The 23715-nt window shown below is 46.9% G+C and overlaps 1 protein-coding gene across 2 annotated transcripts in view; it reads right to left on the bottom strand.

The window, feature by feature from the left end:
• The window catches only part of Lamb3 (laminin subunit beta 3), a 39876-nt gene extending 18389 nt beyond the window's left edge, over window positions 1-21487 (bottom strand). Inside the window, exons 1-7 of one of the 2 annotated variants that reach the window (XM_047521124.1) lie at window positions 21357-21487; window positions 19604-19668; window positions 18684-18838; window positions 6745-6859; window positions 6138-6211; window positions 1644-1835; window positions 115-178 (exon numbers count right to left, since the gene is read on the bottom strand). In XM_047521124.1, the coding sequence (XP_047377080.1) occupies window positions 115-178; window positions 1644-1835; window positions 6138-6211; window positions 6745-6859; window positions 18684-18838; window positions 19604-19634 (631 nt within the window). In that variant the 5' untranslated portion in view covers window positions 19635-19668; window positions 21357-21487. Of the gene's footprint in view, window positions 1-114; window positions 179-1643; window positions 1836-6137; window positions 6212-6744; window positions 6860-18683; window positions 18839-19603; window positions 19669-21245 lie in introns of both variants that reach the window. The other variant, XM_047521123.1, reaches the window with a different exon arrangement.
• Between the last annotated feature and the right edge of the window lie 2228 nt (window positions 21488-23715).

Raw genomic sequence — 23715 nt, 5'->3', positions numbered from 1 at the left:
AATTCCAGCCATGTCAGAAAAATAGGAGAGAACAGGAAATTTCCATGACCTTGGTTCCAACTGGTTTCATTCCCCACTCACAGTCCCACGGGCAGGAAGAGCAGCCAAACTGACCTTGAATTTTTTGACTTTGAGTTGCTGGAATCCCAGATGCTAAATCCATAAGGTTAAGTTGAACCTATACAGAGGAGAGAAAGGGAAGAACCAAAGCATAAGAGTGTGCCCCAGCTCAGAAGCCTTCCTTTCCAGTCCGCACTCCACCCTCCTTGAACTCAGAGGTTCTTCTTTTCTGGAACATGAGAGAGGAGACCTCATGAGGCCTGCCACCTGCCCTAGATGAGCAAGGTAACTACTAGGCCCTAAGTGAGTGTGTGTGTGTGTGTGTGTGTGTGTGTGTGTGTTGTGTGTGTGTGTTGTGTGTGTGTGTGTTGTGTGTGTGTGTGTGTGTTGTGTGTGAGTGTGTGTATGTGTGGTGTGTGTGTGTGTGTGTGTGGTGTGTGTGTGTGTGAGTGTGTGTGTGTATGTGTTGTGTATTGTGTGTGTGTGTGTGTTGTGTGTGTGTGTTGTGTGTGTGTTGTGTGTGTGAGTGTGTGTATGTGTGTGTGAGTGTGTGTATGTGTGTGTGTGTATGTGTTGTGTGTGTGTGTGTGTGTGTGTGTGCACGCATGCATGTAACTTCTCTCCAGCTAAAACTAAAGGTATCTCAAGAATTTCCTGATTTTCTTGGGTCAAAATTCTACACAACGAGGGTTCAAGAGACACTAATTTTCCAATGTCCTAGGATGAATGAAGTCCCGAGACTGAATGTAGTAACCGTGGCACTCCAGACAACCCTGATTTCAATGGGTTTTTTATTTATAATCAAAACCACTCACTGGATGTGACTTCCTTGCATATCTCAGGAAGTTTTTGAGCCAACGTTCCATAAATCAGGAAAAAGTCCTGCCTCTGGGGTCTGGAGAGCATGGTGACCATAGATTCGGATTCAGATGTAATGAGGGAGGAGCTGTCCCACCCCAAAGACGCAGCTATGCAACCTGTAGGCAGGGACCGCTCAGCATGAGAACACTCACCTGAGAGCAGCTCTTGGGGGTCACTTCATCCCAGCCGGGGACAGAAGAAAGGAAACCAGCTTACTCCACCAGGGGGTGGGGAATCCAGTTATGAAGGAGTTTGACCCACATTAGGAGGATTTGGGGAGAAGCAACTCTGGGTGTTTCCAGAAGCAGGTTCTCATTCCCAGTTGAGAGTTTAAATTCAGGTGACCTGGGGCTCTTTATACCTGAATTCCTCTTGAAGGACTAGGACTGACTAAATGGATGAATTCAACCAAAAAAATTTCATTTTTGTGTTAAATCCTAACAAATTTTTGTTATTTTCTCCTCTCTGTATAAGGGTGTGCTACTGAGTAGCCTGGGAGGAGGCTATGGAAGAGGGCAGGGCTGGGTAATGCAGTAGCCTCAAGATGCTTCTGAAACATCCCAACAAATGCTTGCAGGGTATCATTATAGGGGAAGTCAGGACGGATTGCAAGGGGAGCCGGCCAAGGGTGCTCCTGCTTCTTCTCACGACTCCTTGTGATTTTGTGAACTGAGGAACACAGGTACGTCTGTGCTTATTTTTTCAGAATTCCCTCTACCTACCTTCCCCCCATTTAGGCGTCCATTAGGTCTCTGGGGCAGGGGCTGGCACCGGGCATCCTGCCAACTCTGGGGCTGGCCCTGGTGGACTCGGGGGAAGGCAGAGGTGCAGTCTGCAGCCAGATACTGGTACACCTTCCAGGTCTTGCCAAAGTCTGAGGAGCGCTCGATCAGCATGCCGGCTGGCAAGGGGCCCTGAAAAGAAACAAACAGGAGAACCCTAAGTGACATCTCTAGTAATAAGAGAAATGCCAATCAAAACTACCCTAAGATTCCATCTCACCCCAATTAGAATGGCGATTATCAAGAATACAAGCAACAACAGGTGTTGGCGAGGATATGGGGAGAAAGGTACACTCATACATTGCTGGTGGGGCTGCAAATTAGTGCAGCCACTCTGGAAAGCAGTATGGAGATTCCTCAGAAAGCTTGGAATGGAACCACCACTTGACCCAGCTATCCCACTCCTTGGCCTATACCCAAAGGACTTAAAATCAGCCACAGAGATACAACCACATCAATGTTCATTGCTGCTCAATTCACCATAGCCAGATTGTGGAACCAACCTAGATGCCCTTCAGTTGATAAATGGATAAAGAAACCGTGGCATATATATACAATGGAATATTACTCTGCCATGAAGAATGATAAAATTATGGCATTTGCAGGCAAATGGATGAAACTGGAGAATATCATGCTAAGTGAGATAAGCCAATCTCACAAAACTAAAGGACAAATGATCTCACTGATAAGCGGATGAAGACATATAATGGGGGGTGGGAGGGGTTAGCGTTAGGGTTAGGGTTAGGTTTAGGGTTAGGGATAAGGAGGGTGGTAAGAATGGAGGAAGGAAAGACTGTATAGAGGGAAAAGAGGGGTGGGAGGGGTGGGGGTAAGGGAAAAAATAATAACAGTATGAATCAAACAACATTACCCTATGTAAATGTATGATTACACAAATGGTATGCCTTGACTTCATGTACAAACAGAGAAACAACATGTATCCCATTTGTTTACAATAATAAAAAATAAAAATAAAAAAAATAAAAAATAAAAAAAAAGAGTGACAAAAGGAAAGGGAGGCTCTGGGGGTGTCCCCATGGGGACACAATCTCAGAAACAGGTTCCTCCAATGAGGGTGATTTCTTAGAAAGGGGCCCAGTAGGTACAAGTGGGCTCAGGGGCAACCCTGCAGTCAATCTTCCTGGCAAACCATAGGCCACAGGAGTTTGTACCCAGGGAAACTGTGGAAAGTAACAGAAACAAAATCTGTATTCCAGAAGGTGTGACGGTGTGACCCCTAGCTCAGTCAGCCTCCTCCCCCCACCAGGCTTCCATGCACAAAAATCCTCCCACTCCTGCATTTCCCACAACAACCACTTTTATACCTAGTAAACCTGGGTTCTGCCCTTACCCCCTCCCACCCCCGTCATGTGGTCATCTAAGGCCACAGTCCAGGCTATGGTCATGCTGAGCTGAATTATCACAGCCTGGAATCATGAATCATGTCCATCCTCTGTCCCGGCCCTCCAAACCTCTCTCCGCACTTCACCAGAGAGCTCTTCCTGTACAGTTCTTTTGATCAGGACACTCTACTATCAATCTGCATTGGCCTAAAGATACGATGCAAGCTCCACGCATGACATCAAGACACGCATATATCCCTGCCCCTTTCCTTGGCCATTACATCCATTTCCAGGTGACTTCCCAGCTCGTGCCACTTCTTGCACTGCAGGTTCAAAAATCCAAGCTCCAAAACAGAACCTAAATCAGGCCCACCTCTCTGACTCCAGTGCCACCTCCTACCACCCACTGCCACCACTCCACTCTACCTCCCCCACAGGTGCCCTCTTACACCCCTTCATCCATTCACTCCTACCTCTGAACTCCATCACGCCTGCCCCATACAAAAAGAGCTGTCCCTTTTAAAACATAAACATGGACTGCGTCACTCCTTAGCTAAAAATCCTCCAACCCACTCTTTTAAAAATCTGAACCCCGGACTGTGAGAGGAGAGTCCCTGGGCTCACAGGGCCTGACTGCCTCCTCCCCTCATCTCAGACACTTCCATCTCCACACCAACCGCACTCCCTCAACACCTTGCTGCCTGTCCTCCTGTCCTCCTTCTGCTTGAAATGGTCCTCTCCCAAGGGATCCCTCTCACTTTCTGTTCTCAGCTTAAACGTCACTTCCTCAAAGAGATCTTTTTATACCCATCTAACGTGCATTCTTCTGCCCACACCCTGCCCACCACGCCCCACCCCACCATTATTTCCTATCCCAGCATCTCGCCTCCTTCAGAAAGTTCACCACAATTTCCAATGAAATTTCAGTTTCCTGCTTTTTATTCTCTCACTAGATTAGGATTTCTCAACCTTGGCACGGTTAATATTTTGAGTTGGATAACCCTCAGTTCTAGGGGCTGCTGTGTGCATTACAGGATGGTCAGCAACATCCCTGACCTCTACCCACCAGATGTCCAAACCATACCCACCGTCGGCTCAACCAAGATGTCTCCAGAAATCGACACCTATCCCCTTGGGAAACGTGGTGGGCCAAATCACCCTTGGTTCAGAAACAGCACACTGGATTGTAGGCCAACTGGTCCATCTCATTCACAGCTTTAACCCCAGCATGGAGCACACAGTAGGTGCTTCGTATACATTTGCTGGAGGAATGAATCTTTAGTCTGCTGCCCCTACACGTTTACATCTGTAAACTCCCACTCCCACTCTACCACCTTCTCAACTCCATAAATGCATTTGAGCCTCCTGACCCAGCAGGCTCACTGGGCCCTCCCCAGTGATAAACTTTCCTGTCTCACCGCATGGCCTTGCGCTTGCCCTTCTTCCCTGGAATGAATGTTGCCTTTGACCTGGTTATTAGTGGTCTGCGAAGTTTCATCTTCCCCTGGAGGCATTCCCCCACCCACACCAAGGCAGACCTAGCTAGATGCCCCCTCCTGTGCTCACCAACCCCTCTTCTTACCAACATCAACACCCCTTACACTCTCACTACTGGGTCTTTGTCTTCCCTGCGTATTGAAAAAGCAGTTTTAAAGAGTGTTGATTTAGCTTTACTTGTTTTTCTGTGCCTAACATCTGACACCAAACCCAACATGCAATCAGTATTCAATGTGTGTGTGACAAGAACTGACAAATAAGTGGATGGTGAAGCATAATAAAGCAATGAGACCATTTAACAGTGTCCATCCAAGTGACTGTTGCCCTTCAAAACTGTCACCTTTAGAGACTGGGCATCCATTCAAACGATGCTGTCCTTTCTCAAAATACTCTTGACCTTTACGTAAGTCATGGCCCTTAGAGCCAACTTTCTCAGTCATGTAAGAAATTAGGTCCTATTACTTTTACTCCAAGCACATTTTAACTCTTGAAAAACATATTGCTTTTCCTGGTCATCTACTTATTAACCAAACTTGATCCTTTCATATTTAACATTATCTGCAGAAACAATAAAATCAAAGCTTCTGCGGAAAGAAAAAAAATGACCTGTCATGAATTCATGAATATATTCCCACCAGGCATGGTGGCACATGCCTATAATCCCAGTGACAAGGGAGGTTGAGGCAGGAGGATTGCAAATTTGAGGCCAGCCTCAGCAACTTAGTGAGGTCCCTAAGCAACTTAGTGAGACCCTTATCAAAAAAAATTTTTTTTTCAAAGGGTTGGGGATGTAGCTCAGTGGTAAAGCACACCTATGTTCAATCCCCAGTGTAAAGGAAAGAAAGAAAGAAAGAAAGAAAGAAAGAAAGAAAGAAAGAAAGAGAGAGAGAGAGAGAGAGAGAGAGAGAGAGAGAGAGAGAGAAAGAAAGAAAGAAAGAAAGAAAGAAAGAAAGAAAGAAAGAAAGAAAGAAAGAAAGAAAGAAAGAAAGAAAGAAAAGAGGGAAGGAGGGGGGAGGAGGGGAGGGGAAGAGAGGAGAAGGGAGGAGGCAGAGAGGAAGGAAAGAAATATCCCTTCCAAAAGGATTATCTCAGAAATTAGTACAAGAGTCTGAAAATACTTTGAGAAGTCAGAGCACTGGAGGAGGAGAAGGTCCATCAAGAGAGCTGCCCCAAAGAGACATCTTTCATATAGATAGGTGAGTTCTTGGCTAATGGCTAAATTTAACCTCATCTGCAAAGTTATTAAACAGAGTATACCAGAATATACAAGTAGATAATAAGCAATCAGGCACAGCAGAATCAGTACTCGGGCAGAGTGAGTTAATCTGATGGGTTAAGGAGAGGGGATACAGAGAAGAAGAGAATATACAATCTCATTATGGAGCCTAGCGGTACAACTCCTTCCAGGAGCCAAGCCTCTATTACCACCATGATATAAGCTCATGGTGGATGCTTCCAGGCCTGGGGAGAGGGCCGCCCAGCATATGGTGCTATCACTCCCAGGCTGGGAAGAGAAGAACACTGTTCCTCCATGGCCTAAGCCCACATGGCCCAGGACCCCGCTCTTATCCATCACCACCTCCAGAAAGCAGACCTTAAAATCCATTGTGATGCCATGAAGCTGCAATCTCCTGTCCAAGTCCAGCTGCAGAGAGACAGGGCTCACATCTGAAAGGACGAATGGTAGAAGCATTAGGTCAGAGACTTCCCACCTTCCAGGCCTGCATAAGATCCTGAACTAGACTAGCCCTAGGAAGTTCAAAACACTCCAACCTTGATTCTCGGTCTACCTCTGGGAGAGGAGACTAGCAGCACATCTGTACTTACGCGATCTGTTCAAGATCCTGCCTGATCTTGGCCAAATTTCCTCCCCACCATCACCTGATGCTTCTCACGGCTTAGTGGGTTTCAACTCGTCTGTCCACACAGATCTGTTCCTGAAGCTCAATTCTTTCTATGCACCACCTATTGAGACTACATAGAGTGAAATAAAGGCAGTTCTCTCTCCTCAGACCCTTTCCTTAACCTCCAAAAGGCTTTTCACCTCCAACATCCAGTAGATCCCAAATATAGAGTTAGAACGTTCTGCTTGTCAACCTCCCATGCCCTGCCACTATAAGAAATGCCGAGAAACCCAAAGGACTCCTGACCACCTCCATGGAGGCCCGGTCTGTGGGCTGCTAGAGGTGGCAGATCCTTACCGTTCTGGGACTGCCACCAGCGTGTGGGTCCTGAGGATGAAACCACATTCTCCACCCGGTGACTGTTGTAGTTGTGAGGCTGCCTGGAGTCGCACTTGCAGCATTTCATTTGCCACTGTGGGGGAGGGAGATGGCAGAGGTTCAGAGGTGGGGTCCTTGTCAAATTAGCCCTTGTGTCCTGAGATCCCAACACATCGTGCCCTCCACGGGAATCCTACTCCCAGGGACCCACTGATCTTAATACACTTGGAAAGGTGAATCTCTTAAAAACACGACTATTGGCCATCTTTTAATCCCATTCCTTTCTGTCCCTACTAACATACAATTGAATAGTAAATAGATGTTTGTGGCTACAGAGAGGTTTAAAGTGGTGGAAAAAATAACCTTGGAATGTGACATTGTCCTGAAGAGAAACTTGAGCAAAGTGCCAAAGGCAAGAAGGAGGAGAGGTTTGCATCAGTTTATCACAGAGTACATGTCAGATACAAACTGAAAAGCTTTATATCTGATCTCCTTTACTCTGAAAGTCTGACTGGGGAAGGCTAGGATTTTGAGGATCAGGGAGAGGGGACACCAAAAAAAAAGATAAAGAAATTTGGATTTTCAGTGCTAACTTTGTTAACCCACTTCTAACACTGATTGGCTTTATAAATTGAGTGTGGTTTGGACTAGAGTCATTCATTCATCCAACAAATATTGATGGAGTATGTTCCACATGCCAGGCACTACTGTGGGCTCTGGAATTAGAATATTGAACAAAACAAAGGCCCTGGCCTTGGGGGAATGTTGTCAGATGATCTCCAAGGCCTTCCATCACAGACACCTGGGACTGTAGGGTCTTCCTAGATTCCATATTCCCTATCCATAAGAGAAGCCAGTCTCACTGAGGAAGTCCCCAGGAAACTTCACCTTCCTGGACTGTGCCGATCTCTTCAAGTAATATAAACCCCATGGGCTCCATGGCAGGGTAGAGATCACCAAGAAAAAAATATGACCAGAGAGGCCATATGTCCCTTGCTCTTTTAGTTTGTGCCTATGCACACACATGCACATGCACGCACACAGCACAGATTACAACATGACCATGTCCCAGCTCCCCCTGCTATACATGCAAAATTTGTTCTCTTGGAGTAAGCATGATCCCAAGCCCTGTGCCCGGCTTCAAGAGCACTGTCCAGAGGCTACAAATTCTTCCTTCGACAAAGCAGAAGTTTTAGACTAGAACTTCCCTGCCCCGCTGGTCCTTCTTGGTAGGGACACCTGGCACTCCACACTCCCCAGGCCTCTGCTTTCCCCTAAACCTACTTTCATCATAATCGAGAAGGGGCTCTGGTGGCCACCTCTGCCGCCTTCTGGTTCCTCGAACTCCGCCACATTCATGAAAGGCCATACACACACCAAACCGATGTCTTAGAACTGAATGGATTCGCCTGACAGCTCAGTTCCAAAGAGATTGAGTGGGTAGGCCCTGCCTGTGCCTTGAGTTGGAGAAACACTCACCTGCCCTCTCCATCGCCAAGGAAGGTGGGGCACAGAGAACACAGCGGGGCAGCCGCAGGCCTGCCCTGGGCCTCTGCTTCCACCCCACTTCCCAGCTCTCACATCCACTCTGCTAAAGAAGAGAACTGCCCCCTTCCTGACGCTTGGAGGCATCCACGTCGTATCCCAAAACTGACTCATTAAGTGCCATCCTTTGGGAGTTTAATGCTCAAACAATGCTGATGCATGTGTCCTACAGAAACAGTACCCACTGCCCGCCAGCCCCTTCCCCATCCCTGTTACTGTCCCTTCCCGTGCCCTGTTACATTTTTCTTCATAGTACATATCTCCACTTGATACTTGTGCATTTATTATCTGTTTATTTGTTTATTGTCCATCTACTGTTTGCTTACTCCCTGAGGTCAGGAGCTTGACTTCCTTCACTGCTGTATTTCTGGTGCTTAGAAAGGCACCTGGCAAATAGCAGATCCTCACTAAATACTCATTGAATAAATGAATGAATGCATGTGAATTGTAAATATTCAGTAAACACTAATTATTTTCATTAACACTATTGATAGACACTTCTTTCCATCACTCAGAGTTTAAAAGGAGGGGTGAAGATGTCAATATCAAATGTCAATATCAAAGGATGGGCCTATATTTCCAGCTACCCCAGAGGTTTAGGCAGGAGGATTGCTTGAGCCCAGGGGTTCAGAATCAGCCTGAGCAACATAGTTAGAATCCATAGCAAAAATAAATAAAACAAAGAAGTGACAGGATGACTACCATGTACCAAGAACTGTTTTAGGTAATTTCAGTATAATTCCCTATATTGATTAATAACCCTACGTGATAAGTACTATTCATCCCATTTCATAGATGAGAAGGCTGAGGCTCAAAGAAGCAACATAACTTTCCTAGTTGATCACTAGTGTCAACACCTAAGAGTCCCTAACCACCTCTCTCACTGCTCTCTTTTTCTCCCTTCCTCTTATCCTCCTATTTCCATAGGAAACCAGTTGAACGGAAGACCCTATGGGAGACACAGTAAAGAGTGACCATCTCTATCTTGCACAATGGGCTCCAAGAAGGGTTTGTTGACCCTGAAGCCAATCATGGGAGATGCCTAAGGCAAACAAAGTCTTTGAGAAGAATTCGGTTTCTTCAACTCAGTTACCATTGAATAAAAAAAGACTGGAGATGGGTCCCTGGCCGAATACCTGGGCCTTTAACATAGTCCATTCTGGAAAAGAGAAGGCTCTTACTGGAGTCTGACTCCCCTCCAGGACCCTATTTTGGTCCCTGGCAGTGAGCATGCCCTTTTCTACACTCTGCCCAGTCCCTCAGGGGCAAACTTTTCCACTCCTCATCCTCTGTCTGCACCCAGCACATGTCCTGAGGAGAGACGAGGGCCAGCTGCCTTCCGGCCAGGCGCCTGTCACCAGAGCTCCCCACTCCCAGCTCTGCTGGGAGCTGATCCCAGCCTGCCCCTGGCCAGGAGAGTGCCAGAAACAAGGCTCTTTCTTTCCCTGGACCATGGGACAAAGAGCTGGAAACTGTGGAAATGCCCTTGATACTCCCAAATGACAAAATATTATGTAATTATTAAAGAGAGTTTAGAGGGTACAATTCTCAGTAACCCAAAAAGAAATTTAAAAAATAAGTTTAAACAAAAATTTTAACTACATGAAGAAGTCATTATAGTAGGTTTTATGGGAAAACACATTGGGCATAAACTTTTATAAACAAACATCCCTCAAAGGTAATTTTAAACATTTAGAAAATGTCTGGAAGGAAATATACCAATATATTAGGTAAAACAGTATGAAATTGCTGATATTCACCCATTTTGACTTACAAACACAACAATAGCATGTAGTTCAACCTAATATCTGGGTAATAGGATTCTAGGTCACCTTTTCCCTTCTCTGTTATCTTTTAATATGTTTAAACATTTATACCTTGAATATATATTAACTTTTATACCCAGGAAAATAGGCAGCATTGTAAAGCAAAATAAACTAAAAATGTCCAGAGTCTGGTACGGACTTGTCCCCCTGCCTCCTGCCTTGGTCTTCACAGGGGTGGTCTGGGAAACTCCATGCCTCCTCCACCCTCCTTCCACGTGTGCAGGCACTGATGGAGGGATCAGATGGCCTCATGGGCTTAAAAACTATGTGCTGCTTATCATAGTAACATAGCTAAGGAGGGATTTACTTCAATCCTTAGAGGCAGGCTAAGCCAACAGGCTTGAGACAGGTATTTTAAGTAGCTCTGCTTGTCAACTAGCTGGTGGAATGAAGGCCTGAAATAGAGCAGCTTGTGACAGAAGCCTGTATAAAGACAAGCTGCATATTTCTTTCTTCCCCCTGGGCCTCAGTGTCCCTGTCTATTTTATTCTTGTGAGCTTACATGTAGCATGTACACATACAAATATATATATATATATACACACATATATATATGCTTATATATATATAAATATACATATATATATGCATGTATGTAAGTCTCAGTTTGAGGCTCTTCTCTCACCAGTGTTATGTGCCTCCGTCTCCCTCAGAGATGGAAGCTCTGAGCTGCAGCTGCCTCCCACTCTGGGGTCATCCGGCCAGCATCCTCCTGGCTGTGCCAGCTCAGAGATGCAGCATTATTATCAATTCAGCCTGTCAGGCCTCCAGCCAGTTTGGCTTCTGCTTGCTCTCCAGCTGGAAATGCTGGGCCTTCTCCCTTCTCTTAGAGCTTTCTAGAAGCTCAGCAGTCTGGCCGGAAGACAACCCTCCCAGAGAGCTGGAGGAGGGTAGAGGAGTGAGCAAGAGCCAGCAGGGGCTTGAATCTCAGTGGAGAAGGGTGGAAAGAAAGGCAAATGCAAATGAAAGCTCCTTGCCTTTGCAGAACACAGAGCTAACTCTGGGGGAAAATAGGGGAACAGGCTCAGGTTGTACAAGGCACAGCTCCCTTCCAGGAGTGAGCCAGGGGACCGCCTGTGTCCAACTAAGAAGCTACAGTCAGGGTCATGGCCACCATCCAGGGCCAAAAGAAGGAAGCCAAGACCAAAACAAAATAAGACAAAACAAAACAAAACAAAATCCAGCTGCCTTCAAGAAAAAGGCATTTCCTCCACAACAGCTTCCTCATTGGTAAAACACAAGGGTTGATGAGATAATGAAGTTCCATCTTGCTCTAACATGCCATTGGAATTCTCCTCTACTCCAGCTTATCAGCCCAGAAGTCAAAGGCACTCCCAGCAAGTATACAAAGGAAGCAAGAGAAAAATAAGATATTGGACAGATGCTGTTTAGAAAAACTCTCTTCCCAGAGAAGAGAGTAGTGGAAGAGGGAGTCCTCAAGGCCTTTAGTCAACAAAGTATCTGTTAGAGCTTCAACATTTCTATGTTCAAAAAGATTGCCAGGCAAGGTCAAAAGTCAGGACCTACTGCAGGTGCTGGCTGTTAAGTCATTTTCAACTTCAGTTTCTTCCTCATCACCAAGTGAAATGTTGACCAAAGACTTAATTTATTACAGCCCTCTCTCCATCCTAGCTAAATTTAGAGAGGTCATTTCTGAAGCTGATTATAGAGATGATGTATACCACACACCCCAAAATCACACTGCACCAGTCTCTCTCCTGAGCACCAAGTATATATATGATCTCACATTATCCTTCTAAAATCTCTGGATTCCATTTGACAAATAGTGGGTATTCCCATTTTACAGGTTAGAAAAGTGAACCTTAGGTAAGAAGTGTGTCCAAGCACATAAAAGTAGGAAGGGATGAAGCAGAGATTCTTATCCCAGGCTGTCTGACTCAAACATACCTATGCTATTCTGATTTAAGGAATATAGAGGTCCCCTAGCAACTACGGGAAATTGCAGGCTAGAACAGGTTTGCAGGACACTCTCGTCCTCTGCCCCCACATCCTGGGAAGGGCAACCTCAACTGTATCACAGACCTCTCCAGAAACGGAGATGTTCCCCTCGTCCTAGGTGTAGAGAGTTGACATGTGTGTCTAGGACCTCCAGAGGTTCCATGACTGGCAATGGCTTTCTAGAGCTTCTGCCATGGCCACAGGCAGAAGGTAGAAGGCTGTCAAAGAAGCAAGGTAGGCCTGGCAGATGCTGCCCAGAGGCTTCCAGGGTGCTGAACCCTAGGGTCAATGGGGCGAGAGGCCAGGCCAGCACAGTTGTGAAGCCATCATGGTATGTGTCTAAGTCTCCCCTTACACCTTTCCCCCTCTCTTTTCTCCTTTTTGCCCCACAAGCCCCACTTCCTTGCTCATAACAACCAGGACCCTAGGATCTCACATTTCACCAACCCATGTCTCGTTTCTCTCTAACAGCAACCCCCCACCTTACCCCTTGTTGTTTTCTTCTATTCTTGCAAAAATTACTCCCCTGGTCTTACTCTCCTGAGACTCTGTGGAAGTCACAGTTAAGTTTCTGATAAACCCTTATGAGGCCTGAATGGTTGAAAAAGGTCACATAGGGGTGACTGCATTTAAAACAAGGAACTCAACAACCTTCCATCCAAAACAGTGATGCTCTCTTGGTAGGAGTTTTAGACTTAGGCCTCTGGGAAACAGAAAAATGGATATTTTGGTCAGACAGGCTCAAAGCCCTCTGTGGGCAAAGGATGGTGACCATTGTACACATGTGAACACATCCTCTGCCTACACATGAGCTTTACTGAAGGTCAGGAAAACAGACAATTGCCAGACCAAAACGGGCAGTGGCTGTTGGTGTGTGCACATGTGGGTAAGGGTGTGCTTATGTGCATGTGTGTGTTGGGAAGGAGAGACTCTCCAACTGGTTACTGCTCCCAGTTTCTTTCCAAGAGATTAAAATATGACAGCTGTTTGGTTTATACAGTTAATTAACCTGAGGAATGTGCTGCGTAAGACTGTTATTTAGGCAACTGGGTAATTAAGTTTTCCCCTAGAAAGGGAGAGATGTGAGGGATAAATAGAGCAGCAAGGGGAGGAAACACAATGTTAGAGATATTCTTGGGAGCAGAACTCAGAGCTGGAAGCTTCCAGATGAAACTCTCTGGTTCTTGAGGATGGGCACTAGCCCAGAGCTGACCAGTGGATGTGGCTCAGTCTCTGCAGCACTGGCCCTGAGAAAGACTGTGAGGACCCACAGGGTCACCCAGTTATCTCAGAAGCAGGCAGTCACTAAGAAGCCTGACTAACCCAACTCCTTCATTTCACAAAATGGGAAAAGAAAGAGGAGTCATGACCTTCACAAGGGCACCAACTTATTCTAAGGTTCAAACCAGGACCAGAACTAGAGTCTTCATCCCCAATCTGGGGAGATGTCGCTGACTGTGACTGCATGTGAATTCTCCAGCAGCCCACTGTGGATCAGATTGGCAGCAGTCACCTTGGGAGGCAGGGAGCAGGCCAACCCCAGGATGGGGTGATTTCAGTGAGGTACGTGAGCATGTGTTCTGATCAAGAAAGAATCTGCAGATGGGCGATCTCGAAGTGACACAGCCCCCGGGAGGTAGGGAAGGGGAAGGGACAGGACAGAAGAGTCAGCTTCTGCCAGGCACCTTGCATTCACTTTGCACATCCATTCATACAATACTCAGAACGGCCCTTTGAAGCAGGTGCTATCATTGCTCCCATTTACCAAATGAAGTTCAGGGACAGCACAGAAGTGAGTGAGGAGAGAGAGGTGCCACAGTCACTTTGACCTGGCCTTGAGGCTGAGGGAATAATGGTGGCAGTGGTCAGTTTACCCAGAAGTTATCTCAGAGCTAGAAGAAAGCAAACAAGGGGACAGGCTGGAACTGCAGCCTTGGGACGTTTCAATAAAGAGCAGCCTAGGCCCAAGCCCAGACAGTTAATGGGTCATGAAGGCAGGCTGCCGCCCAGAAGGACAAAGTTGGTCAAGTGGAGAGGAGGTGCCATAGGGCAAACCCAGCCAAGTCCAATATCCATTGCAAGGGTTGCAACATGAATCCAAAACCCACAGAAGCAAGACCTTGAGGCCAATACTACTTAGCCACTGAGACAGAATTAGGCAGAGGAGGTAACATGCAAACAGGCTAAGGTAGGTCCACAGAACAGGAGCTGCTTCTCAGAGATCAGGAGCTAGGAGAAGCAATTTTGAAATTAGGAGTCCCTGCTACTCCTATAACTCCCATTCCACCATCTCCCTCTGCTAATCAGCAGGATTGGAGGTGGGAGGTGCAGTAAGACAGAAATGTCCAAAAGTCATGAACCCCTGCTGCACTTGAATTATGCCACATCAGCAGCAGGCAGCAAGTGCCCGGTGAGTCTGTACTACGCTCAGGGCTCGCCACGTCACCCCTGCATGGAAATAGAACAGAGGCACTACCCTGAGAGGCCTTAACTTGAGGAAGGTGTGTACATAGGAGTGGAGGCTGGTAGAGAGGAGTGAGGGGTCACAGGATAAAGGGGTAGGTACTAGGACTGCAGCTCTATACCATCCACCCTCATTTCCAGCTGTGGCTATACAGAACATTCACTGTGCCTTCTCAACACCTATGTGTTTCCACCAGCAGTGTGGAGTCCCAGCTCATACTTTCCAGTAGTTCATGTGAATAAGAGTCACTCATGGGGTGCTGTGACAATTAGCTTACATGAAACTCTTTGCATGATGCCTAGCACATATAATGTGTGCTTCATAAATGAGAGTTGATACAAGTATCATTTGAGAACAAAATAAACTTAAAGACTGGATCTGGGCAGGCAAATGGATGAAATTGGAGAATATCATGCTAAGTGAGATAAGCCAATCTCAAAAAACCAAAGGACGAATGATATCGCTAATAAGTGGATGATGACACATAATGGGGGGTGGGAGGGGTTAGTGTTAGGGTTAGAGTTAGGGTTAGGGAGGGGGGCAAGAATGGAGGAAGGAAGGACTGTATAGAGGGAAAAGAGGAGTGGGAGGGCTGGGAGGGAAGGGAAAAAATAACAGAATGAATCAAAAAACATTACCCTATGTAAATTTATGATTACACAAATGGTATGCCTTTACGCCATGTACAAACAGAGAAACAACATGTATCCCATTTGTTTACAATAAAAAAAAAAAAGACTGGATCTGGAATTCAACCCAGCTGAAATCTGAATTCCTAACTTTTCTCACACAGCTATCAGTGTATGTATCCATTGTTGGAAGCTATGGCCTCAGAGAAGCCTAGGCATGTAAAGGAGAGGAGAAGGGAAATGAAAGAAGTCAGAGAGACAGAGGGTAGGGGAGAGGTGCTGGTAGCCAGTAGTCAGCTCATTCCCAAAGAATGTGAGAGCACAGGAGGGACCTTAAAGACCATCCTGTCCAACACTCACTCATGGAAGAAGAGAGGAAGACTAGAGGTAATTTGGGGGCCAAGTTCACACCAAAAGTTAATAGCAGAACTGGAATTAAACACCTTTCTCAAGGTATTCTCACCCCCTATTCTTTTCCAAAGCCTACCTGGATTTATTTCCCCTTAGAGAAAAAGAAAAAAGAGTCAATGCTTCTCAGCTTTCATGGCAAGAAAATAGCTGAGATTTATCTATCCCTAGGGTTGCAAAAGTCTAGACTTCTCTTTTGCAAGCACTGTGTTTTGCTCTCAGGGGCTGCTTCCAAACATGAAGGGCAGGCTCCCTGGAGCATCTGGGAGAGGCAGAGGGCAGGCCGTGGAGAAGCCAAAAGCCCAGGCTTAGCAAGGGAGAATCTGTCCAGACAGGGCTGGGAGCAAGAGCACACCCAACTCCAGGGCTCTGATCATGCCTTGCTTCCCCTTCCAGAAGGCAAATCAATCTGAGGAAGAAACCAGCAGGAGGTATACCTGAAATTTCCAGACATGGGCTCAATGGCACAAGATTGGACAGCAGGGAATGTAGGAAGGGGGCAGCTAAAATTACTCTGTTGCCTAGAAAGCTCAATAATTCCAGGTCCCCTGATGCTTGTGGAGTCATACGGGCCCACAGGGAGTACTTGCCTTACCCAACCCTGTCAAATGGGCTTTCCCACATCCAAGTGGGTGAGAAGCAGAAACCACAGCCATCTCTGCTCGGCACCTCAAAGTCATTAGCCAGTACTATTAAAAATAGCCAAGAGAACACTAGGGACTAAAAGGCCAATGAGACCCAGAGACCATATCAGATACCACCTTCCAGCATCCTGAGGACAAGGGCATCTAGAAAGAGGAAGCCATAGATAACCCAAGTCTCCTTCATAGCAATCAATCTCTCTCACTCACCTTCTCTCCCTCTCTTTCTCTTTTCCCCCAAAGGCTGCAAAGATTCAGGGCAAACCATGCCTTACTCACTCCCTTCAAGCCTATGTTTTTTGTTGGTTTGGTTGGTTTGGTTTGGTTTGGTTTTGGTACCAGAGATTAAACCCAAGAGCAATTAACCACTGAGCCATATCCCTAGCCCTTTTACATTTTTTTTTTTTTTTTTTTTTTTTTTTTGAGACAGTGTCTCACTAGGTTGCTTATAGTGTGGATAAATTGCTGAGGCTAGCTTCAAACCTACAATCCTCCTGCCCCAGCCTCCCAAGCTTCTGGGATTACAGGCATGCACCACCATGTCCAGCCAGGCCTATGTTTTGAGGGCAGCAAAATGACTAATAAAGCAACTTGGCGATAAGAAAACACGGAGTGATTTTAACTTCGCGAAGACACTGAGTGATTTTAACTTTGCAAAGAAAGACCCCACCTTGTTGAGGGGAAAAGAGAAACCAAAGTTCCTACAAAAACGTTTCAGAGGTGACATGGAAGAAAAAATACAAAAGTTCTTTTAAAACACCAACTACCTAGGCCAGATGTGGTGGCACATGCCTGTGATCCCAGCAGTTTAGGAGGCTGAGGCAGGAGGATTGTGAGTTCAAAGCCAGCCTCAGCAACTCAGCAAGGCACTTAGCAACTTGGTGAGGCCCTGTCTCTAAATAAAATATAAGAACGGACTGGGAATGAAAAGACCATAGCAGACAACTTGTGTTCTCCACCTGTGTTCTGTGAGCACCACTCTTTCTAATACAGGAAGATGTATTAGCGTGCTTCTAATGTATGCTCCCTGCCTGAGGACTTTCTCTGAGCTAAACCAGCAAAAGGGTGTTGGTGAACGAATGTTCTAGCTCAATTCCTATGCAGTGAGTCCTTCCAGTCCTCCACAAGTCCTGCATGGGACTGGACCTCAGCTGCCTCCTGTGGTGTTCACCCATTATGGCACGCTCTACTGGCTTCCCTCACTACCCTGATCATTTCCCAAGTTTCCTACAGTGCTTCCTAGGACCATTTCCCAAACTACTTGCTGTCAAACCCTGTGTCTTGGGTTACTCTAGGGGCACCCCAACTAAGTTATCCTAATCTCAGTGTTGGTGCCTTTCAACATATTTGTCATACATAGGGATGGTTGCCATAGGATCAGGGTCAAGTCTTGGTTTACTGTATGATAAACTCTTAAAATTTGTCTGAATTTTACTGTTTCTTCGTTCTAACGTTTGTAAAATATTAGTTTTCCACTAGTTTGTCTTTGAAAAAATAAAAGGGGGTGCTGGGGTGTGGCTCAGTGGGGTCAACCCTCAGTACCAAAAAAAAGGAAAAAATGGAGTAGGGAAGCTTTCACAGATGTCCCCATTAGGCTTTGGTAAACTCTCTTTTACCTGTGGTGGTCACTTCCCTGCTATAGAACAGGACATGGGACTATGGGAAAAGTCAATTACCTAAAAGGTAATGTTAATCAACATTAAAGAATTGAGTTCCTGGATTTGTTCAGTTCCCTTTCCAATTCATCAACTAAGTCTCTGACCCTTACTGATAACCTCAAGTCACTTCTTCACTTATCTTACTGATTTATTTTTAACAAGTTTGAATATTTTCCAGAGGACCACTAAGACTAACAGATAAGTAAGTTAGTCCCTTACACATAATGTGGCAAAATGCAGAAGATAAACTCTAGCCTCCAGTCATATATTCTCCTTCTAGCTCTGCCCCACCCACACTCCCACACTGGTCAAAAAGGTAGTGGTGATAGAGGGACCATGCTCAACTCAGGTCACATTGTGGCAAGAACACCAGTCAGCGTACACATCCCAGCTCCCACGTTCCACCAGCCTTGTCTTTGACCACCAAAAATGGCACCTAAGATTCTGCGTACTTAAGAGATCAATATTTGTCCACTACCTATCCCCAGAGCTTGAATCTGTCCTTTGCTCAGGCCCAAGGGTTGAGCAAAAAACCTCCCCAGCTTTATCCAATGGAAGAGAGCCTTTTGGTTAATTCTGAGTACATTGTCTCTTGCCCAACCAACATGTAAATCCCTTATAAGCAGGGATCGGTCTTATACTTTTCTTATACTTCTCCACTCTTCACAGTGCATAGAGCTTGGCCTATACTCCACACACTCTAAGTACTCAGTGAACAAATGGCAGGCCCACCCACCCCAGTACCTCCCACTTCCTCCAGTTCCAGTGGCCATGAAAGTAGGTCCTACCTCTCCATACTGTGTGCAGTAGGTCTCAGGCTTGGTCAATCCACAGGTGGATGAAGCTCGGAGAAATCGGGTTCTTCCAATGAGCAAGTCGCCAACAGGTGGATAGCAGGCCCCACGGGAGCAGGCTTGTTGGGCATGCAGGAAGCCAGGTAAGGCTGCAATCATAGGGGTGTGTGCTAGGATGCAGCCCAGAGAGAGGAGGGCTTAACTGGCCACCCAGAGTCCCTCAGGGGAGTTGATATTTGCAAAACTGGACCCTCTCTCTCACTCATGATCCACTCCCTACTGTGGTGGTGATGATTACAGTCCCAATACTAAATCTGGTTTTATATCCTATAATCCCAAACTTTGAAAAGGAGAAGAAGACAAACACTGGCAACCAAAACCCACAGATGACCTTGAAATGTTGCATCTACAGGTAGCTTTGAGAATCAAGCTAGAGACACACACAGACACCAGGACATGGTACACAGCTCTTTTTGCCTGACACACGTCCTAGCAACAGCCTAGAGGACTGCTAGAAGTAACTGTCGAGCCCTTTGTGGAAGATGGAGAGAGGCTTCATTCTTTCTACTCCTTATCTGCAACATTGATCCAGTCACATTTAGCAGGTATTCCATTACAATTCACTAGAAAATAAAGAGCTCAAGCCACAGTGGCTCTAGAACCTGCTCGAGAGTGAGAGGGTGGGAACTAACCAGTGCAGAGCATTCAGGAAATCACACACCACCTTCAGGTAAGAATAAAAAGACATTTGGGAGCCTTTCAAGAGAGGCAGAGAATTTTCTTCCTCAAAGGCCCAATGGTGTAGGGAAGCTCTCACAGATGTCCCCATTAGGCTTTGGTAAACTCTCTTTTACCTGTGGTGGTCACTTTCCTGCTATAGAACAGGACATGGGACTATGGGAAGGGACACTCACCGAAACACAGGAAAAGGAACAGCCTCATCATCAGCCAGTGGGGTGATCCTCAGAGAGAACTTCACCTGGGGCAGAACAAAGAGGCTGCGTAGAATAATACAATCCCCCAGGGCACACTAGCCCCTTCCTTTTAGGCTTTCGGACTCATGTTTTTTGTTTTTTGTTTTTTTTCAGAAATCTTTATTTAGGGTCTTGACAAACAGCAAGCAGCAAACCCATTTGTAACCAGAAGTTTGGAAAATGCCAGAGTCCTAGACCCCCTTCCCAGCCATTATGTGACTCACAGGGTACCCTGGGGAAATCCCATCCCCCTCCCAGACTTCAACTTCCTCCTCTGAAATGGTTGGGAAGGAGGATCAACCCTGCTCACTCCGCAGGGCCATAAAGAGGACATGGGGAAAAGGAAGGAACAGCAAAGAACTGTAAGGAGACCCAAGGCCTTGCTCCTTCCTCCAGGGAGAAGACTGATCTTTCTCAGGGCCTGGACCAGCAGGCTCAACCTGGTCCAGCCTACAGTCCAAAAGGCGAATAGGCCAAGTGGCAGAGAGCCTAGAGGCAAGCCCTCTCCTGCCACTGGCACCACCAAGGACCACAATGAGGCTGAGGCTGTGGTGACCACAATTTTAGACTAAGCAGATAACTGGGAGGCAGGTGGGCAATTGGAGACAGGTGGGCCTGACTGTTTTTGATAAAGTGACAGAGGATTTAATCTGAACTGAAAGCAAACCAAAATTCTCCAATTATGTGCAGGGAGTCTGAAGGCAGCTGGAAATGGAGATTCCAAAGCCTCAAGTGGGGGTCCCAGAGGTGTGCCCCCGTGGAAGCATACTCTATCCTTGCTCTTGCAGTGTTCCCTCTCTGCCTTGGATTGAACCTTGTCTACGCCAATGACAGCCACTGGCTTTAAGCACTCCTTTAGGAGCTGGCATGGAGGGATGAGGGACTGGCATGGGTAATCTGGTGACATTTCTGGCAACCTTAAACCTTTAAACCCTACTGCTTTAAAATCATTTTTTCATCAAAGGGAGATGAGTAAAGGAGAGGGACCAGCAGGTGGAAGGAGCAGCGGAAGGGTGAAGTTGGGGGGGAGTGATATTGGCCAAATTATATTGTTATATTATGTGCAAGTATGAATATGTAACCAAAAAAATTCCATAATTACATACAACTATAATGTACCAATTAAAAAATGTGGAAAGAGGAAAAAAAAAAGTCATTCCTTCCAATACCCAGGAATCCAGGTTGGGGGCATGCAGCCTAAGGTCCCATGATTGACAGGTGGCCTAAGAGAGAGACATACCTCCTGATTTTTATCCAGTGCTCTCTCTGCAATCCCACCCCAGAGCTGGAAATCCCCCAGGAATGAAGCACTCTGAGCTGGGCCAGCCCACCCTTCCTGCTTCTCTTTTGTGCTCAGTTCCAGACCTGAACCTGCTTTCTTCTAAGTCACTGAGGCGCTTATCAGACGTGGAAAAGCAGAGCAAACAGCAGCAGACATCTTAACCAAGCATCTGGAGGTGCGCTCACTCGGGTGAGCTCCCAGGAAGAGGAATGAATCAGGCTCTGCTACCAGACCAGGGCACCCAGAGATAGCCCTGCTCCCCATCCAGCCCCCCAGGGCACGTGAAGGCAGGTAACATACCTCTCCCCGGGATTGCTGCTACGGTTCCCTCTCCAGATCGCCTCTCTAAGAGCTCCCCTCAAATGTAGGGGTCTCCTCTCTTGGCTCCGAAGTTTTAAACAACAGCCTCACCTCTGGAGACTCCCTGGCTGGGCGTAGCCCCACTGCAGGGCGGGCCTCAGGAATCTGGCAGCAGTCACGCCCGTCTGTCGTCACTGCACCCCCACACCAGGACGGGACTGGGCAAGTGGGTCGTCCCAGAGGCCTTTGCAGGGCCAGCCTGCCTATGGGTGCCTTGGGGGCTGGAGGGGGTCCTGCAAACAGAAGGCACCAGGAAAGTATTAGTGATCTTTAGAGACCTGGACCCCTAGATTGGGGAAGGGCTCTCAATTTGATACCAGGCACTTACTTGGCACCATTCCAAAGCCAGTAGTGATCAGCTTCCTCTTGTTTCCTGGATCACCTTAGAGAGAAGACTAAGCAGGGGACACAAAGAGCAGAGCTTGTATACAAAATGTTAAAGTCCTAGACATATCACTGGGCTGGAAGGTGAGCTGACCAGGCCCCTCCCAAAGGAAAAACGTGGAAAATCCCAGCTTCTTGGGGACTTTGGAGGATCCTTAAAAGGATCAGGAAGCGGTCAGAGTTTAACTCACCCCAGGGAAGTTTAAGAGGGATGAACAGAGGAACTCCAAACCTGGCCTCTGGCTCCCTCCACAGCGTTGGCAGGGAGCCTTAAGACAGGTAACTACCTGTGAGTCACTGCCCAGGCTGCAGGGAGGGTTCGTCTGCTAGCCCCTCCCTCCTGGGCAAGAATGCCAGCCTGGAGGGCCAGAAAACAGACTTGACCACAAGTGATGGAAGGAAAGGCTGAGGCAGAGCTGGACTAGAAAAGTCAAAGCAGACTTCCCCTGGCCCTCTGCCAAGTCGGATAACACAGCTCCCTTTGTGGGACCGTAGGCAGGCTCCTGGCTTAGGGCTCCTGGCTTAGGGCTCCCAGGCATAGAGCCACTGTAAATGGCAGAAACAGGTCCAATGAAAGGCTGGTCTCATTGGACACTTTTCTCCCACCCATTGGGTCAGAGGGCTTTTAGGGAGACCTGGAAGGTCATTCTGTCCCTAACTTGGCCCTGGAGCACCTTCCCTGGAATCATTTTGGAACACTATTACCTAAAGTTGCAGTTTAAAGGAGACTCTCTCCATTCTAGCATTTCAGTGTCTTCTAAGCAGAAAGTTGTCTACCATCACAGGGGTTATGCCCAAGCAATTGGTTGGAGAATCCTTAAGGGAGAATGTAGGATTCTGTAGATTAAACTAGGTACATCTAACTCCCACATTCTAATTAACACAGGTTCATGTGGGTGGGGGAATCCTGTAATCAGCAAGTGGGCAGTAAGTTATTTAGATGCATAGCTGACAGGCCAATAAATGTTAGTGTCTTGCCCACAGTAAGCATTTCAGTGAAGTCTGCCTTAACCCAGCAAGCAGAGGTCAGAACAAGAAACGACTTCATCAGCCCTGCAGAACACAGAGACCCCCATTGAGTCCACTGCAGAGAAGGGTCACCTTTGAGGACCCTGCATTTTGAGCACTCCCACATGGTGCTCTCTCTCCACTTCCCCAACTCTGAACATAAGACTTCAGGGAATTTTCATCCTCTGCCCATCACCAAAGGATGTGACAAAGGACTCAGTAATAATTAACTCAGCAGAAGAGAGGAGGTGTCGCAACCCCAGATCCTAGACCACAGGAGAGCAGGCGGGCATGTGGGGGACCTCACTGTGAGTGGCTGGGGCCCTTTAAATCCCCACTCCTTCCCCTTTCTGGGGCCAGGAGCCCAGGTAAATAAGCATTTGGTGTCTCAGACTTCACAAGCTGGGACAGGTCCCTGAGTGGTTTGGCTTCACAGAAGGGAAACATCAGTTGCTCTGCTTGGGCCCCCCACACACTCCCCAGCAAAGCTCAGGAAGCTGTTTATGCAGACTGCCAAAAGTAGCCCTACTCTTCAAGGACATTGATCATTCCCAAATCAGAATCCTAAGCTTCCAGAATTCCAGAACACCAAACACAGGCTTCAGAATGTCAAAGCCTAATGTATTCAGAGATGAGTAAACTAAAATAAAGCCTTAGGCTCAGTTGGGGTCTGACCAAGGTTAAAGGGGATATGGGGACGTGACCGAGTACCTCATCCTCCTTCTCCGCACCCCTTTCTTCTTATCCTGCCAGCTACTTTCCTGCTCCAAAGCACTCACTGCCCCTGGAGCCTCGGTTCATTAGAACTAGTACTTGGGAAAGTGATTGGTAAAATCAGACTTGACTACTCTGTTTTTCTCAGATCCACACCAATCTACCAGTAAATACTGTTAGCTCCTCCCTCTAAAAGTAACCAGAATCGACTTTCACCTTCTTGGATGAGCCTCTCTGCCCTGGACTTCTGTAACAGTCTCCTCTCTGCACAGGTCTACAGTCAAAGCTGAACACAATGGCTCAC

This window comes from Sciurus carolinensis, chromosome 12 (assembly GCF_902686445.1).
Source record: "Sciurus carolinensis chromosome 12, mSciCar1.2, whole genome shotgun sequence".
Taxonomy (NCBI): domain Eukaryota; kingdom Metazoa; phylum Chordata; class Mammalia; order Rodentia; family Sciuridae; genus Sciurus; species Sciurus carolinensis.
Note: the sequence above shows the minus strand (reverse complement) of the source record. Positions and strands in the feature narration are given on the sequence as shown.